At 29.9% G+C, this 18,101-nt stretch overlaps 1 protein-coding gene across 5 annotated transcripts in view; it reads left to right on the top strand.

Moving 5' to 3' along the window:
• Window positions 1-18,101, top strand: part of LOC142324692 (synaptic vesicle glycoprotein 2B) — a 241,801-nt gene that overhangs the window by 190,744 nt on the left and 32,956 nt on the right. For all 5 annotated transcript variants that reach the window (XM_075365602.1, XM_075365595.1, XM_075365618.1 and 2 more), the window contains 3 exons: window positions 3,360-3,422; window positions 6,510-6,605; window positions 11,713-11,874. In XM_075365602.1, the coding sequence (XP_075221717.1) occupies window positions 3,360-3,422; window positions 6,510-6,605; window positions 11,713-11,874 (321 nt within the window). The remainder of the gene's footprint in view (window positions 1-3,359; window positions 3,423-6,509; window positions 6,606-11,712; window positions 11,875-18,101) is intronic.

Raw genomic sequence — 18,101 nt, 5'->3', positions numbered from 1 at the left:
AAACAAAAACTATATTTTTTTTTGGGTTAGGTTAACATTAAAATTGATTACTACTTATAATTTTGTTTACCTTTGGTAATACAAAAACCACTGGTACTTTATTATGCACATATTAAAAAAAAATGTATTATGAAATAAAATAAAAGAATGTTACATAAACTAATTAACAGTTGAATGGTTATGACCCTACAGTCAATTTACCCACACGTGCACTGTATTTGTCATTGTGTGCTGCAAGGCAAGGAAGTTGAATCATTCATTCCTGTCAATTGGCAATAACAGGCTCCTTCTTTGTAACTGTGTCTACATAACACATGCATAAGGGGTACATTCATACACAGCTCTGTCGTTTTACTGGAAAATTTAGTCTAAGCATGTGTAATTTCAGTATAGCACTCCTTGTCCTTGACCCTAGTACTGCTAATAGTAGTTATCATCTGCGTTGTACTCAATTGTTAACAATAGACTTAAAAATACTATCAAGAATATTTTTTTGTTATACATCATTCTTTCACTTGGCATTTGTTTAAATAAGATATTTTCTTTATTTGAAAGCCACAACATTATATAAAATAAATGGCTTATAAATTTTAATTATATGAGATTGTGAATGAGTCTATTTTAATGAATTTAAAATGTCTGTCTTTAGCTAGACACAACTGAGTCTTAAAGGTTTTATTTTACAATTCTCTTCTAAAGAAAATTTCTGTAGTTTTTTGAGTTTTCATGTGCGGGTTGCAATAAAAATTGATAATCAAAAAAATTTCACAAAAATTAATTAGCAGCTTATCAGATTTTGATGTAAGTCAGTTCACCTGTGCAGTTTAAAAATAAATAAGGCTAAGTTATCTTAGCTAGATTTTAAATATCTTACAAGAATATCTTTACAATGATAAAGGTATCATTCTCATTTTTCCAATTGAACACTTAAGTATCAGGAAAGATAATAACTGTATAAAATTTTGAAAATATTCTGAGAGCAAAGGCACTTACTTCATCTAGATTAATTTAAAAAAAACTTTTTTTACATTTTCTTACAAAATTTTATTTTACCAAAACACTAATTAAACAAAATTTAAAAGGTATGAAACAACTTTATTTCAGAGATTTCTTTAATCTCTAATCTGGGTCTGCCCAACTTGGTTTAATATTATTATTTATTACAATTTTCTTGTTAATTTTGTATTTTGTAAAAACGTTTACAAGAAAACAATTAAAACTGATTGTTATAGCTCTTTCAATTTTAAGTCCTCTTGTAATGAATTAACATGAATTTAGATAGTTTATATAAATAAATACACTATAAATAAAATATTTTGATTTTATATTATTTATTTTATTGAATACAACGATACTTTATAAACATGTTACAATCTACATGAAGGCTGATGAAACAACATATTATGAGTTTTTTCAAAGTTTATTTAAATATGATTTACAGATTTTAAGAACCATATTTAAATCTACAGACAGAATTAAGTGTCATATACTCACCTGGTATAGAATGTACTACGAGTTCTCTCTTGGGTGTGTACTTTCTCTCTACCTACAACCCAAGTAATAACAAAATGTGCCTAAGAACAACCAACTAAATTTAAAAAACTTACACTATTTATAAACACTATATTATATTTACATTTAGTAAAACACTATTTATAAACACATTAATTTTTTATCATAGAATCTTACAATAACATTTTAATAAATGTTGTATTTATGTCTTTCTGATATTTAAGAAAATTAGTTTGTAACTGGATTTGAATACAAGCTCTTCATTATATAAATTCTCCTACATAACACAATTTGTAGCTAAACAAATATTGTTCAACTCTACTCATTTTTTTTATTTTCAGTAGATTTTTAGTTAATTATTTTATTATTAATAATGAATTAGTACATTTAAAAATTTTTATTATGAATTAGGCAAAAAATATTTCTGCCTAAGATTTAAGCAATATAACTTGAAATTATATAAAAGTAATTAAATTTACAATTAACTTAAAATACCCAATAAAATTAAAAAAAAACTTAAAAATAATGATACATAAATAACATAAAATATAAACGTGTACATTGCTCAATCCAATCAATTATTTAACAATAAGCAACTCCCCACAACCCAATGCGATATGGATTGTAGGTGTGACATGTGAATGAAGACTATTTATACAGACTCAGACTGACCATTCGTGAGATGACAATTAATTCAATGCCAACCATGAAAATACACAGATATTCATTTACTATCTAGTATGCATAATTATATATAAAGCACAACATCCATATAAAAGCAACTAATTTTTACTAGAATTTAAACCTCAGAACTTCCAACTTCAAAAATCAGCTGTTAAACAACTGATTTGCAACAAGTTAACAATTAGACCAGCTTGGTCTTATTTTTATTTTAAAAAGAAATGCCTTTTTAATATGAGGGAACTGATATTTATTACGTCTGATATAAAATGTCAATAATTGCTCTTTATTTTTGGTAAATTAATTATTGATGGGTTGTTATAAACTTAGGCTTATGGCAAAAATTTTTTGGTATTATTGATATAGCACATACATTCTACTTATTTTAGTATTAATAATGAATTAGTAGATTTAGAAATTTTTATTAGCAATTAGGAAAAAATATTTCTGCCTAAGATTTAAGCAATATAACCTGAAATTATATAAAAGTAATTAAATTTACAATTCTCTTCTAAAGAAATTTTCTGTAGTTTTTTGAGTTTTCATGTGTGGGTTGCAATAAAAAATGATAATCAAAAAAAATTTGATTATAAAAATGTAAAATCATTTTACAAATGATTATCTTTAATATCATAATCTTCATATTAACCTTTCATATTTTAACCTTTTATGGTGTGAATAAATATTGTTTTTATAATAATATATGTGTAACATTGTGAGGTATTACTTATCTCTTCTGCACTTCACTACAATTTATTTTTATAATATCAATGTTATTTACTTCATATTTTATTTTATTGTTATTACTGTAATAACCTAACATTAAATTTCTTACATTGTTGTAAATAAACACATAAAAGGATCTTATTAGTTTCATCAAACAATACTTATGTTTTCAGTTTCAACACTGAATTTCAAATTTGTCTAATTTCTATTTGCTGTATTATTATGTGATGATTTAGCATTATATCATTTCACGAAAAATATGGTAATAAAAAAAAATTAAAATTAATAGATTGAATTAATAAAATCATAATTATAAGACATATTTATGTATAAAATTAAATAAGTATTAGGCTAAAGTTACTTTCATTTTGTGACAGTAATGTGAACTCTAAATGTACAAACTTCATTTGTGAAATAATAATCTCATGATTTGTTTTTAGACGGAGATGTAAAACACGAACACACAAACGGAAGAGATTCCAATAAGGACGTTGAACTTGGTGGTAAGTTTATATGTTATTTACTTCTAAACAAAAAATAAAATTTTTTCTTGTTTGAAATTTGCATTAATTGTCTATTCTGCAGCATTAATTAATTTAAAATATTTGCTGGATGATTTTTATAGTTTCCTTAACTGATGTCGTTAATAGTTTGAAACTCGATACCTAAGTATCACTTAAGTTACAAGTTTAATAAGTTTAATAAGTTAAATATTTCTCATAAAGTATTTACTTTAATAGATGCATTAAACTTAAAACTGTAAAATATTAGATCTGTTGAAATATTTTTGAACCACAGAGCAAATTTTACAAGATAAATTTTTAAATCCATGATGAACTGTGTTTGAAAAACTGAAAATTAAAAAAAATACAATACAGTATTGTCACTTTTACTTTTGAACTGACTAAGATAAAGGTGAAGTTTTTTCAGCTTTCTCTATTAAAAAGCACACTGTAGTCAGTTTTTAAAAAGTTTTCAGAGTAAGAGACCATTGCATAACTACTAGCAGCTCCTCATTAGAAACTTCTTAGATACCTCTATAGAATGATGACGCATTATAACAGCCCTATTTTTTACACTTTGTGGATAGATAATTGGAGCACATATTTTTTTTATTGTAATGATTTACTGAAAATTAGAATAATAAGTGTTGATGTGTAAGACCTTAGGGATGGATGTTTTACTAAATATTATATTTTATTGTTTGTTGTTCACGTTGCTTATGTAACATTCTGTATATAATGTATGGGTATGACTGCCTATGCAAAATGAGAAGAAAGACTAAAATATTCTCACTTGTCCATACTCCCTCAATAGTTAAGAATTTCTGTGACTGATTTTATTAAAAAAGTAATGCATTATATTCATGAAACACCTTTTCTCTGATGAATGACACAGTTAAAAATGTGGTTTGGAATTCTGCCATTATACACATTATAAATTACACAGAAATTTATTCTAATTATTATTTAGATTTAGTGCAAGATAGGTCATATAAACATTTCTATACAATTAACATACAGAACTATTTAAGAAACCTACACGTACTGTAAATAATGTAAACAAACAATTATTAACAGAGATGACTGTGAGCATTTAGTTTTAAGTTAAGTATATTATATTTTTTATTTTTCCTTATGTGTATGTTGTTATCTGTTCAACTAATGAAAAATAAGCAATTCCTCCACAGTCCAATGAGATGAGGATGATATGTATGACATGTAAATGAGGAGCTGTCTTGTACAGACTCAAGCTGACAATTCCTAACTGGTAAATATGAGTAATACCTCCTGCAGAACTAGCCTTATAATAAATATAGCTAGCTAGTTACTTGTATGTACCTGACAAATAAATAAATAAAGTGTAAAATTATTAAATATTGATGAACTGTTTTTTTCTTTTTTTTGTTTAACCTCCAGGTCCGCAGTTAAGCTTTTTTTTCTGCAGAGGATGAGGTGAATGCTCTTTGTAGCGTATGTGAAAAATGCTATGCCTGACCCGGATTCAAACCCAGGACTATTTCATTTCTAATTATTTCAAAATGAGGCCTTAAACAGCACTGGTTGAGTAAATTGTTTATTGTACGGCACGGTTTCACAGCTAGGCCCTACGGGCGGGTTGCCCTGACGGGAGGTGTCTCGTAATGGGATTATTAGGTGTCCAAAATTTATTACCTCTTGTGTAAAAATATTTTTTTTGAATGATGAAAATTTAAATAACGAATATTAAATTAGAAATTTAACTCCAGAAACTGATTCTAACCAATCGGGATTTTCCGGTGTCTACTTTTTGGTTATTATTAATCCATTATTTTATGAAGAAAAACAAACACATAAATAAATACAAAATTCGTAAAAAACTTTTAAAACACCACTCTTAAATTAAACGCACTAGAAGGTAAAAAATAATTTTAGGACTGTATCTCTGAATAGATTTGACAACAAGCTTTGATGGTGACATGTAAGATTATGTAAGTAATAGCTTAAAATAAAAAATTTGATGTTTTTGCCAATTCTTTCTTATGCATGTTTGGACCCCACTCTTTAGACCATTCATCACGCATCAGAAAAAAATTGGGAAAAACATGAAATTTTTAATTTTAGGCTATGACTTTCACATAATCGTACACATCACCATCAAAGCTTGTTGTCAAATCAATTCTGAAATACCATCCTGAAATTATTTTTTACCTATTAGTGCGTTTAATTTAAGAGTGGTGTTTTAAAAACTATTTTATATATTTTTATTTTCTACCTTTAGTCTTCATAAGTGTATATACTTTACGCTAGCGTATAGGTTTGATCGTATTTGGCGAAAGATCGGATCGGCACGTTTTACGTGGGTAAGTGCAATCCAAACATAGGGCTAAACGATTTAATTTTCGGTTAACCGAGATCCGGTCGATCAAGCGTGTACCCGATGCGTTAAATAGTTAGCGCTCGACCTGCTGATACATACGTCATTTAAATCGCGAAAATTGGACGAGCGGTTGCCGAGATATTACGGTGGGACCCCATCTCCCCCCACCACAATTAACGAACGGTGCCAGGGGGCACTTGAAAATATTATCATCCGACGGGTATCACTGAGAGCGGATAAGGTACGATCAACCGAGGGTCGAAAAAATTTTTCAGAGCGCTAGGACCGGCGTTTTTCGAGATATTTGCAATTTTCTTAAGAAAAATTCGGATCGGGTTAAAAAGTACTAAAATTTCCCAGACTTCAATATATATATCGATATATATTTCGCATATATGTCGATATAAATACGGTATATTGATAACAATGTGAAATTTATAAACATAAAATTTAACAAAAACAATATATTAGATGAGAAAGGATTATACTGAATGAATGTTTTTCAATTGTATACATAAGCTGTTTCCTAATCTTTTCAAAATATTTAAACCATTAGAATCAAGGCTACTGGTAACTTCACTTACAAAAGTTCTTAGCAATAAAAGGTCCTTTTTTCCTAGAAAATGTTGTGTTATTTGAACATTAGTTGATTAAAATTTAATAATTTTAAGTTATTACATTTCATTATGGTGTCTAGTGAATTAATCTACTTTACAATTTTTTATTTTCAGTTGTAACACCATCACGTGACCAAATTACAAATAAAGCCATTGACTTAAGTAGTGGGAAGATATCATGTGACTTTGAAGAGGCCATTGAACTTACAGGTGAACTATACTGTCTATATTATGGATATGGTAACTTTTTATTTCTGTTATAATTAAAATTTAAGAATATCTCATCTACTTTATCGAGTGAGAAATAAATCATTAAAGAAACCACTTATAAATTAAAGATAAAGCTCATATCAAAAAACAACTTTTCTAAAAAGTGTAAAGAAATGTTAATACAAAGAAAATTATAAAGATGAAAATAAATGGAAATTATCTAGTCAATTTTTTCTGTCATATTGTAATGTCAGAAAGCACTAAAATCACAATCTAACCTCTATTACTAACGTAGCAGATAATAATAATTTTAATTAAAATTATTTATTTATGAGAAATGAATAAAGTAGACAGAAAATAGATTTTCATTAATTACTTTGTCTCATTGTTTGTTGTGCCATTTATATCTGATTGTAATGAATTTAAAAACAAAACCTAGTTTAGTTAATTTGTTAATTTTACAAAGATTTTATAAAGAAAACTGGACAAGGAATTACTTATTACTACTACACTTCACTGCAATTTATTATTATTATATTAATATTATTTAATTTTCATATTGACGATAGTATGGTAGTATTTCCTAAGATGGAAATCTAATTACCACCTTAGACATTTTTACTCACAGACTTTGTGAGTACAAGTGTTTGTTCTATGGATGTATTTTTATATACCCCCAGAACAAACAACAAAACTATATACCTTCAATAATAATATATTGGCGACAACATAAAACTCTTACCAAGAGAATAAAAGTCAATGTAAAAAATGATTAACATCCAGTGTTCATAAAGTCATGCATAAAATAACTACATTTATTTAATAACAAGAATAATTTTATATGATAAAAAAACTAAACTCACTACATCTTTAATTTTTCACCGCTTATATGTCAGAATAAATGTGCAAAATGTCCAATTCTTGAGTACTGATGCAGGCATCAACTCATTTCGTCATGTTCAGGGCAACTTTCTTAGAGTCACTGGGTTGATATAGTCTGATAATTTCTTTCATTTCACTCAAAGTGTGCGAGTTCTTCAAAACAGCACCTTTCAGACAACTCCATAAATAAAAATTTGGTGGTGAGAGATCTAGAGGCATGGGGCTCATAGTCCATGGGAAATTACATGGTCATTAAAAAACTCTTATAACATTTTGATAGTTGATAGATTTTATATCATTTTTCAGATGAATACATAATGAATAAACATCTGAAGCTGGCATTCCAAACCCAATGTTAAATTCTCAGAAAAATATTTTATAAAAAAATGAAAATGTCAACATTCTGCTCATATTTTTTGTTGTACAATTTGTACAGTTTTGAGATATTCAAATCTGCTCCCAAATAAACTCATTTACTTTTTTCTCCCATAGTGGGATTCAGAACATGGGAATCTATTCAAAAATATTCTAACAATTTTTTTTCTTTTACAGATAAATTTATTTAAGTTTCTATCCCCCCACATCTTTCTTCAGGAACACAAACTTCTTGAATAACTTTCCCTACTCTAAGGACCCTTGACTTTGGTATACTTAAGGCGAAACAGAAAAAAAAATTGCAAACTTATATCATTCTTTTTGATTTTGTATTGAGAAAAATTTAAGACCGAGACTTTTAGGTTTTGTTCCGTCTTTAGAATGTTCTCGTTTCGGCTCGATAGCAGAAATAAATCTGAGTAAAGCTTTATCCTGATTCACTTTCCCCTCTGTAGTAAAACAATAAACGATTTTGTTTAATTGCTTTCCTCAAATTACATTGAAACGTTTTACCTTTATGATTAAACGGTTGCAACGTGTTCTTGATAAACCAGTAGCAAACTATGTATTCGTTAACTCAGTGTAACGGGTATTCTTTTATGTGTTTTTTAAAATTTTTTATTTTTAACCTCCGGGACCACCGTTAGGTATTACTTCAGAGGATAAGATGAATGCCAATTTTTTTAATGTGTGAAAATGCCATGCCTGACCGGGATTCGAACCCGGGACCTCCAAATGAAAGGCCGAGACGCTACCACTCGCGCCACACAGGCCGGGAATCTTTTGATGTTTGTAGTACCGAATCGTTACTTCCTAAAATGAGTCGTTACTCGTTACAAGCAGTTCATATTGCATCGTTACTCTGTCAAAACAATAACTGAACGAACATAAGTATGAAGATAACATGATTACGTATCAGCACCAGTATGCGTTTAGACCCCCAACCACTGACTCATTTACCATATATTACAACATTATCATCAAATAATAAATAGTAGTTTGCATTTTATTATGTTAATGATCATTTCATGGCGCCGCGCTGGTCGGGTTTAGTGCTTACATTTACGATTATTTAATTTGTAAGTTTGTATTTCTTATTATTATTTTTTTAATGTTCCACAGTTGTAACCCAACATAGATGTTATTTATTATATTACAGTAGATTCATTCTTTTATTTGTTTGATCTGTTCTGTCGTCTACCGTACATTTCTATTTAGTTTTATTTGATTAAATTAACTTTTATTTTCGTCGTTTTCATTCTATCATCACGGAAAAGAAAAGAAGTAGACTCTGGAACACGGTAAAAATGTCATCGACACGAATGGTGCTGGAAGACCAGAGAGAAGAGCCAAATCATTTAGATGGAATAGATGAAGATTCCATCTGAATGGACTTCACATAAGGACAACGAAAAATTCCTCTGTGTCCACAGTTGCTGCCACTATCATATCGATGAGGCAATATACTGAAGAAAAGATACTCAATGTGAAAGAAGATCCACTACGTAGGTGACGTACACGGGCGATTTTATACCCGGAACGTGGTAAATTAGCAAAAAAACACTTGTCTGTTACAGCTACATCGGTGCCATGGAAAGAGTTTTCTCCAAATCAGGACAAATGTTATTCGAAAGACGTGCATCATTAAAACCGGAAAGAATGGAAAAATATTATTTTTAAACGTCAACGGAAGATTACTTTTAAGACAAAGATATCATAATTAAAATTTAAAAAAAATCAGTAAGATAAATAAATAGAAACAAGTTTTATTAATTAGCATTTTATTTTTGTATTGCGATCGTTTTGTATCAGTTCAGTTGTGTGTAGCTGTAATTTGTTCAATGTGTATTTACATTTTTCGTGTAATATTTGTAGTTATAAACATTTTTTATTAAAATTTTACTGGATTCATGATCCAAAAATTATCAATTAATCACAAAAGGCGAGTCAATAATTAAAAAAAAAATATTTTTCTGAAGAATATAAATTAAGTAATAATTATAAATAAAAAGACTGTAAAAAAAATCGATGAAGTGAATGAGTCGAGTGTCTGTTTCATTGTTATTTAATTTTTGTTAGAATAATAAAAACTGTTAAGTCCATTCTTTTTTTAAAGTACTTTTTTTTAGTTCTTTGTAACGTAGTACTTGTATATATGATACGGGTAGCTGCCAGACAGTATCGAGTAACGAAAGTAACGAGTAACGAATATACAGTAACGGGTATCCAACTGGAAAATACCGAATACATATGAGTACTAAATTTATCGTTACTTTTACAGCACTAGTTTTTGAGAATTGTAAAGTTAGGATTAGTCTTTATATTGATCGTTTTTTCTAGCAACGGCCAACAATGCTTTAAGTCTACCTATTTTTCTGGAACCACTATTTAACTGACTAACTTGTTTATTCATCGTACAAATGTGATTATATGACAGTTATTAATCAAGAGCATTAAATTTAATAATAAAACCAAACCGACACCATGTAAACATTTAACGGTAAAAGAAACAGTGCCGAAGCGGCACAAGCATAAACACAAACACCGTCCGATCGCGCTGTTGCCAACGTTGAAGACCATAATATCTGGGTTTGGTTTACAAACAGAATAGTAGCGATATCTTTTGACATATTAAAAGAATCGACACAAATAGAAAGACGAAATTTCTTTGCAATTTGTTAGTTCACTTTGAAGAAATCGCAAATTTTTGGTGTATAACATATCAAGGATATGTTGACGTTTGATAAAAAATAATTTACGAACATAACGGAATGGTCATGTTTTGTTATGATGCGAAAATGATTTTTGTGTGTTATTTTCTGATGGATTTATTAAGTTTTGCTAAAAAAACCTTTACTAGGTTAATACACTCTATAGTAAGAGTATATTGCAGTCAAAAACGCAAAAATGACGATTTGTGGATATGTTCAGTTTTGAAAACAACCTCAAGTATTCTTAATACACCATACTCTATTGTTTTGGCTGTTAACGCGTCCAGAGAGATAGAGGTACCCTTGATCTGAATAAAAAAAGTATTTTCCAAAATATGCATAATACCTTGATTGAAATGTTTGAATCATGAATATAAGTCATAAGTCTTAAAATTCTTAATTTTTTAACCTCATGAACAACTGAAATTGAAAGACTAGTCTGATGAGAAGGTTTATGTTCAAGAGAATGTGAAAGCAACTAATGAATGTCGTACACACCATCATAATGTAACATTGACGGTTGATCACTATGTTTATAGTCAACTAAAGTTCCTGTTTAACAAAATCTATACACTAAACAAAAAATACTCAGTTTTACTAGTAACTTACTGCACTCTTGGGAAAATTAACAATAAAAAAATCTGGCAATCAGTAGAAGGCCAGTTCTGCCATGAACTGCTCATACAGGCGATGAGTCATTTTATCTAGTATGATCTCAGCAAAATATTTGACTCGCCAGGAACCCTGTAATACAAATTTACAAGTGTAGAATCGGCATCCGTTTTAGGTTGCATGGACTTTATAAATTAAGCTTTACAATTAATTATGAACATTATAAACAAAAATGTTTGTTTTTAAACGAAGTTGAGAATTTCTTCACCTCATCATCATAGAAAAATTTACAAAAAAATGCTCACTTTCAAAATACAAAGAAAACATACGACAAACTCATTCTCAACTTAAACCACCTCACCTTCATAAACAACCTCCTTTTATTAAAACAAACCCAAACAAACTTATTAATTCCTTTCCTCATAAAAGTAATTTATCTACATTTCATTATTAAGATATTGCAAATGTTTTGAAATCCTTAAGATGTGCTTTTAAAATATACATTTACATTTTTTCTTGTTTTGCAGGTTACGGTAAATTCCATTATTTTCTATTGACAGTATGTGGGTTTGTCAGTACAAGCGAGGAGATGGATGTGATATCCATGTCATTCATTTTACCATCAGCACAGTGCGATCTTGCACTAAGTACACAGACAAAAGGCTGGCTAAACAGTATTATATTCATTGGTTTGTATCATTTTATGTTTGTTAAAATAATTTATTATGTAGATAAATCTATGATAAAAAGTTACTAAAATAAATGTGAAAAAAGAAAATGTTCAAAAATTCATAGCAGAAGAAATTAATTCAAATCAACAAATTATTGTATATCATTGGACAGTAAATAAAAAAAACAGTTAAGTTATAAATAAATAAAAGATTGCAGTGATAATATAATAATAAAAATAAATAATACTATGAAACAGTACAATAAGAGCATTTCTAACCTCTTGACTTATTTATTTGCTGAATATTTAGTATTTTTTTTTTATTATACAGTACATAATTTACATTGTAATATAAACTAAGCCCATAAAAGGTATTTAGCAATAGACAGTGTTAAAAAATGTGAACAACAAAACAGTAATTACAAATAATATATTTTTATATTACATATTAACACAAGTCACTTATTCATCTGAAATAATGTAGCTCTAATATGTGTAAAAAAAATTTTTTTATAACTAATGTTGTAAAATTAGACTTGAGTTTTACCTTAATTACATGTAATGCTTGTGTATGTTTGGCTGTCAAAACAAAAACCTTATAATTATGAAAAAAACTTTTGATAGAAAGCTTTAAAAATCTTTTTCTTATTTTTTTATAGTACTTTATGAAAAAAAAAATTAGTTTTTACTTAAAAGTAATTTACTTGCAACTAGTAGAGTAGCATTTTCTATTCAATAACTGAAGTGTATGTACTGCTTGACTGTTGTTACAATAATTGCTATACAATACAAATATATTAAGATTTTATTGTATCATATGTGCTAGTAATGATTGCACAGTTTAGAATAATACATATCATATGTTTTTATTATTACTTCAGTGTATGAAGTAAAGGAAATATTGTGATCGCAAAGAATTTCAGTTTTCAGATTTCATTGGAAATATCCATTTTGACCATCCCTGAATCCATTTTTACTAGTTCAGTGTGACATCTGTATGTACATATGTGCTTATGTAACTTGCATAACTCAAAAACGATTAGCCATAGAATGTTGAAATTTTGGATTTAGAACTGTTGTAACATCTAGTTGTGTACCTCCCCCAAAAAAGCCCTAAATCCAAAAAAATTTGGATTTTGGACTTTTTCCTAACTGTAGTAATAAGCCCTCATTGTGAGCTTTTCAATGATATACATTAGTCGTACTTCTTTTCATTGATTTTAGAGTTAGAGCCAAATAAAATTTTAATTAATGAAATATTTGAATTTTAGGGAAAGGCACATCGATTTGAATCAGACTTCATCTTCTTTTATTTTTAACTTCTTTTAAATTTAAATATATTGATTTATTAATAGTTATTAACCTCTCATTGTAAAAAAAGTTTTATGATGAATAATAATTAAATAACAAAAAAAAAAAAAAAATGAAACTATATCAGAAGTTTTTAATGAAAAAATATTTTATGTACTTTTCATTTAAAAAAAATGTGTATATGTAATTTAATAGGTGTACAAGGAAGTCATATGGTGTTCACATCAGATTTTTAAATAGATTGTAGTGAGCATTGTGAGTCTGGAGAGAGATATATGGACAATATTAACATGTATATTTGTTCAGACCAGCACTCCTTGCAGTTCAGCTCACTTGTTACATTTTTGTCCAAGAAAACATTTTATTATAAAAATTAAGAATAAAGTCCAAAGATGTTTCAATCGTATTTCACAAAATAAATTGAACTATTTGACATAAAAGATGATATATTATCTGAACTATTATACTTAGAAAAAAGATAAATAAACATTAATTATTTTTTGAACTAAAGTTATTTCTCTATACTGATCCATATTCAGGCATTTCTGGCTAGTGAATGCTACTGTCACTGAGCCTTTACTTTTATATTAATTTTATTTATAATTTTTAAAATAAAACAAAACAAGCCATAATTTTTTCTTATAGTGAAAAAGCTATTATCATTATTATATTATATTATGCTTATATTATTATAAGAATTATATTATTATTATTATTATTATTATTATTATTATTATGGTTATATTATTATTATGCTTTTACGGGCAACATGGGACCACTTAAGTCAATTTTAGTTGGATCTTTTCTGAGAAAAGCGTGTTATTTTACTCTTCCGAGCTGCCCAGTATTTCTTCATCCATTCAGATCTTGCTTTCTTTTCTTCATCCGTAAACACCCTCTTCGTTGTATTTTGTCTGTCTTTTGTTTAAATCTAATTCTTTTATCTTTTAGCTTTGTAATTTTTCCAGTTTTATTCTGTAGGTCAGTCAGGGAAATTCCCAATTCTTTCATATCTTCTCTAATTTCTTTGATCCATCCTACTTCTAGCTTTTGGAACCAGAGCTTTTCAATGATATTTCTTGACAGTCTTGTTTCCGGTGTCCTTATGAGATGACCAAAGAAAGAGATTCTTTGTTTCCGCATAGTATCAGTAACAGGCTCTATTTCTCGATACACCACCTCATTTGGCACAATCCACCATTGGCCTTCTTTTTGGTGTTTTTTATTGATACACGTTCTGACAATTCTCCTCTCTATTTTCAGAATTTTTTCAATTCGGTTTTTCTGAGTGATTTTGAAAAGGGTCTCGCTTCCGTAGGTGACTTCTGGCTGTACTACAGTTTTATAATGTTTAAGTTTTGTTTTAGCAGAAAGGCATTTTTTGTTATATGTTGACCAAGTTAATTTTTGAGATTTAATCATTTTATTTGTCCTGTTTTGCCATGCCACTTTTTCATTTAAATTATAAGTTATTATTTCCCCTAGATATTTAAATTGATTTACTATTTTAATTTTTTCTGATTGTTTACCGTAATGTGCTCTATTACCAGAGGATCTATGGCCATTAGTTCAGTTTTTTCGAAAGAGATATGAAGCCCTATCTTTTGTGCTAGGTTTTGAAGGCTCATGATTTGTGTTTTGGCTTCTTGAATATTATTTGCTAAAAGAGCGAGGTCATCTGCAAATCCTAGGCAATTTAGTGTGATGGAGTTTTTCTTAGTACCCATTTTTATATTTTTGGGATTTATTTCATACCATTTTTTCATGACAAATTCGAGGGCGCAGTTAAAAAGGAGTGGTGAGAGGCCGTCTCCTTGCCTCAATCCAGTTTTTATGTAGAAGGGTTGAGAGAGTTCAGCTCTGAATTTCACTCTGGACTGGGTATTGGTTAAAGTTAATTTTATCATGTTTACGAGTTTAGGGTGAAGGCCCAGGTTTCTCAGAATATTCAGCATGGATGGTCGGTGTATACAATCATAGGCCCTTTTAAAGTCGACGAAGGTGATTATTAGTTGTTTTTTCCGTCTTTTATATAAGTCCATCATAAGTTTTAGGGATATTATTTGCTCCGGGCAACCTCTCCATGGCCTAAATCCCCCTTGGTATTCCCCAAGTTCCAGTTCAAGTTGGTCTTTGCATCGGTTGTATATGATTCTCGACAGGATTTTGTATGTACAATCCAGGAGAGATATGCCTCTGTAGTTTTCCGGATTAGTTTTATCCCCTTTTTTATGTAATGGATGAATGAGGGCTGTGGTCCAGTGTTCTGGAAGTTTTTCTTCGTTCCATATTTTCACGAGGCATAGATGTAGGGAAGTTTTGACTGAATAAACTGATGAGTGTTTCCAGAGTTCTGCGAAAAGCTGGTCTTCTCCGCTTGCTTTGTAGTTTTTTATTTCATTTACGGCTGCGAGAACTTCTTGAATTGTTGGCGGGTTGATATTTACTGGTGAAGTTTTAACTGGAGTTTCAGTGTCAATCTCAAAAAGCTCTGGGGGGTCGTCACAGTTGAGGAGTCTATTGAAGGTTTCTGCCAAAATTTCAGCATTTTCTTTATTGGTGTGGGCCATATTTCCTTTTTTTCCTCTCAGCATAAGGGTGGGTGGTTCATATCTTTGAAGAGCCTGACCAAAAATTTTATAATAGTCTCGGAAGTTAGTTTTCTTGGAACTTTCTTCTATTTGCTGAATCAAGTTTTTTTGGGCTTGTCGTTTGGTTCCTCTTATAATTTTCTGAGTTATTTTCCTTTGTTTGGTGAATTCATGGTTAGATTCTTCAGTTTTCTGGGTTTGGTTGTTGATCCAAGCCCGGTGTCGGTCTTTGACTGCTTTGTCACATTCTTCATTCCACCATTGGTGTTTTTTTCTTGGGTTTATAGGGGCTAGTTCTTCAGCTATTTCTTTCAGTTGGGATGTCAGTTCTTTTAAATTATTAGTTAATTTGATTTTTTTTGTTGTTTCTTCAAAGATGGCATTGTTTATTAATTTATGTGGATCATAAGCGCTTTTTTTTTTTTTAGGAAGGGATTTTTTCTTTTTATGCGGGGTGAATTTTATTTTAACTTTAATTAAGTAATGGTCTGATCCAGTATCTGTTCCTCTCAAGACTTTTACATTATAAATCTCCTTGTGATAATTCCGGTCCATGCAAACATGATCGAGTTGCCATTCCCCTTTTTTCCAATCTGGGTGTTTCCAAGTCTTCAATATGTTTGGTTTTCTCAGAAAATAGGTAGATTTTGAGATCATATTATGGTTTCTGCAAAATTCGACAAGTCTTTGGCCGTTCTTGTTAGTTTTCTTTTGGGCAGGCCATTTTCCGATAATATCATGATATCTTCGTTCTTTACCAAGTTGGGCATTAAAGTCCCCTATTAAAATCTTGGTGTGGGTCTTATTTATGTTGTTTGCAGTTTGGTCAAGAAGTTCCCAGAATTTGTCCATCTCTTCTCTATCTTTTTTAAGATTGTTTTTGTCATTGGTGGGAGCATGGACATTTATTATGGTGTAGAATTTATTGGCTGATTTTAGGGTTAAGGTTGAAATCCTGGGGGAGTAAGACTTAAATTCTACGACTGAGTCAATTATTTTAAGATTGATTGCAAATCCTGTTCCGAACTGTGGGCAATTCTTCATCACACGTTTCCCGGGGATTCCTTTGTAAATTCTGTAACCCTGAGATTCAAACGGCTCTCGATCGGTGTTTCTCATTTCTTGAAGTCCTACGATTAGGATATTTTGTTTGTCCATTATGTCTGTTAGAGTTTTTAGTTTGCCGGGTTGAGTTAGAGAATTAATGTTGTGAGTGGCAATGTAGTTTATTTGCTTGTGTCTTATCCTCAATTTTGAAGTTGTGTTGTTTTTGGGTGTTTCCAAATGCTCCGATTCATTGTTATCTTTTAAGCAGCTGCCCACCGGATCCGAGTGCAGCCTTCTCTGGTATTTATCAGACTGTGGATTTTTTCTTAAAAGACCTTCCATATTTGACTTTCAAAGGCAAGTCAGCCTTGGGTGGGAATAAATTCCCGAGTTATAACTCTGGATGTGATCCAGAGAGGTGATTCCGATTTAGTTCACCAGTAGAAATCTCCACGTTTCTAACTGGTTATCCAGACGAACCAACGTGGAGGCGCAAACCGATTTTCTTAATTGAGATTTTAAGTATGGAGAAAGTTTAAATCGGTTCCGGAATCATTTCGTCCTAATGGTTATATATTAATAGATATATTTAGTATTTCATCGTTTACTAACGTAATAGTGAACACTGTCCTCAGTAGGTACTAACAATTTTCAGTCATTTTTGATTGAATTCAATACTTTACCAGTTAGTATTTTATGTTACCATTGGACATTTATCAAATTTGGGAATCTGTTTCTTGATTTTTAAGTAAATCAAGAGGACTTTAAGTAAATTGAATTTTAGGACAAAATTGTCTTTGTTGCGATCAACATTGTTTTGTTGGTATGAGGATAGTATTTTTGGTGTTTAAAGACTCAATCAAGTAATGATCGGAGTGCATAATCTAATTGAAGTTAGATATATGAAGATTTTTTGTGTGAAACCTTCAGCATTAGAGAGAGGTGTGGGGATCGCACTTCTGTGAATCAGTTAATTTGATAGTTAAGTAAATTATGGTAGGTGGTCGTGGTTGGAAGAGGCCATATGAAAGCGATAGTAGGTTATGTAAATACACTAATGGAAATGTCTGCTGAGGCTTTTGCATCGGAGGTATCCTGACAGAAAACAAACTGATAACTGTGTTTGTTAAACAAGCTTAGAGGGTCTAAAAGATGACCTCCAGTAAAGTCCATCAGGGCTAGGAACAGAGGGGGTGGTGTCATGACTGGGATTGTCACGAGGCGGGTGTTCTCCCTATGGGGGAAGGATGTGCTTAGTTTCTAATCTTGTTTCATTATTTATTATTTATAAATTTAT

The sequence above is a fragment of the Lycorma delicatula genome, chromosome 1 (genome assembly GCF_047948215.1).
Source record: "Lycorma delicatula isolate Av1 chromosome 1, ASM4794821v1, whole genome shotgun sequence".
Taxonomy (NCBI): Eukaryota; Metazoa; Arthropoda; class Insecta; order Hemiptera; family Fulgoridae; genus Lycorma; species Lycorma delicatula.
This window is presented reverse-complemented; position numbering and strand designations above follow the sequence as displayed.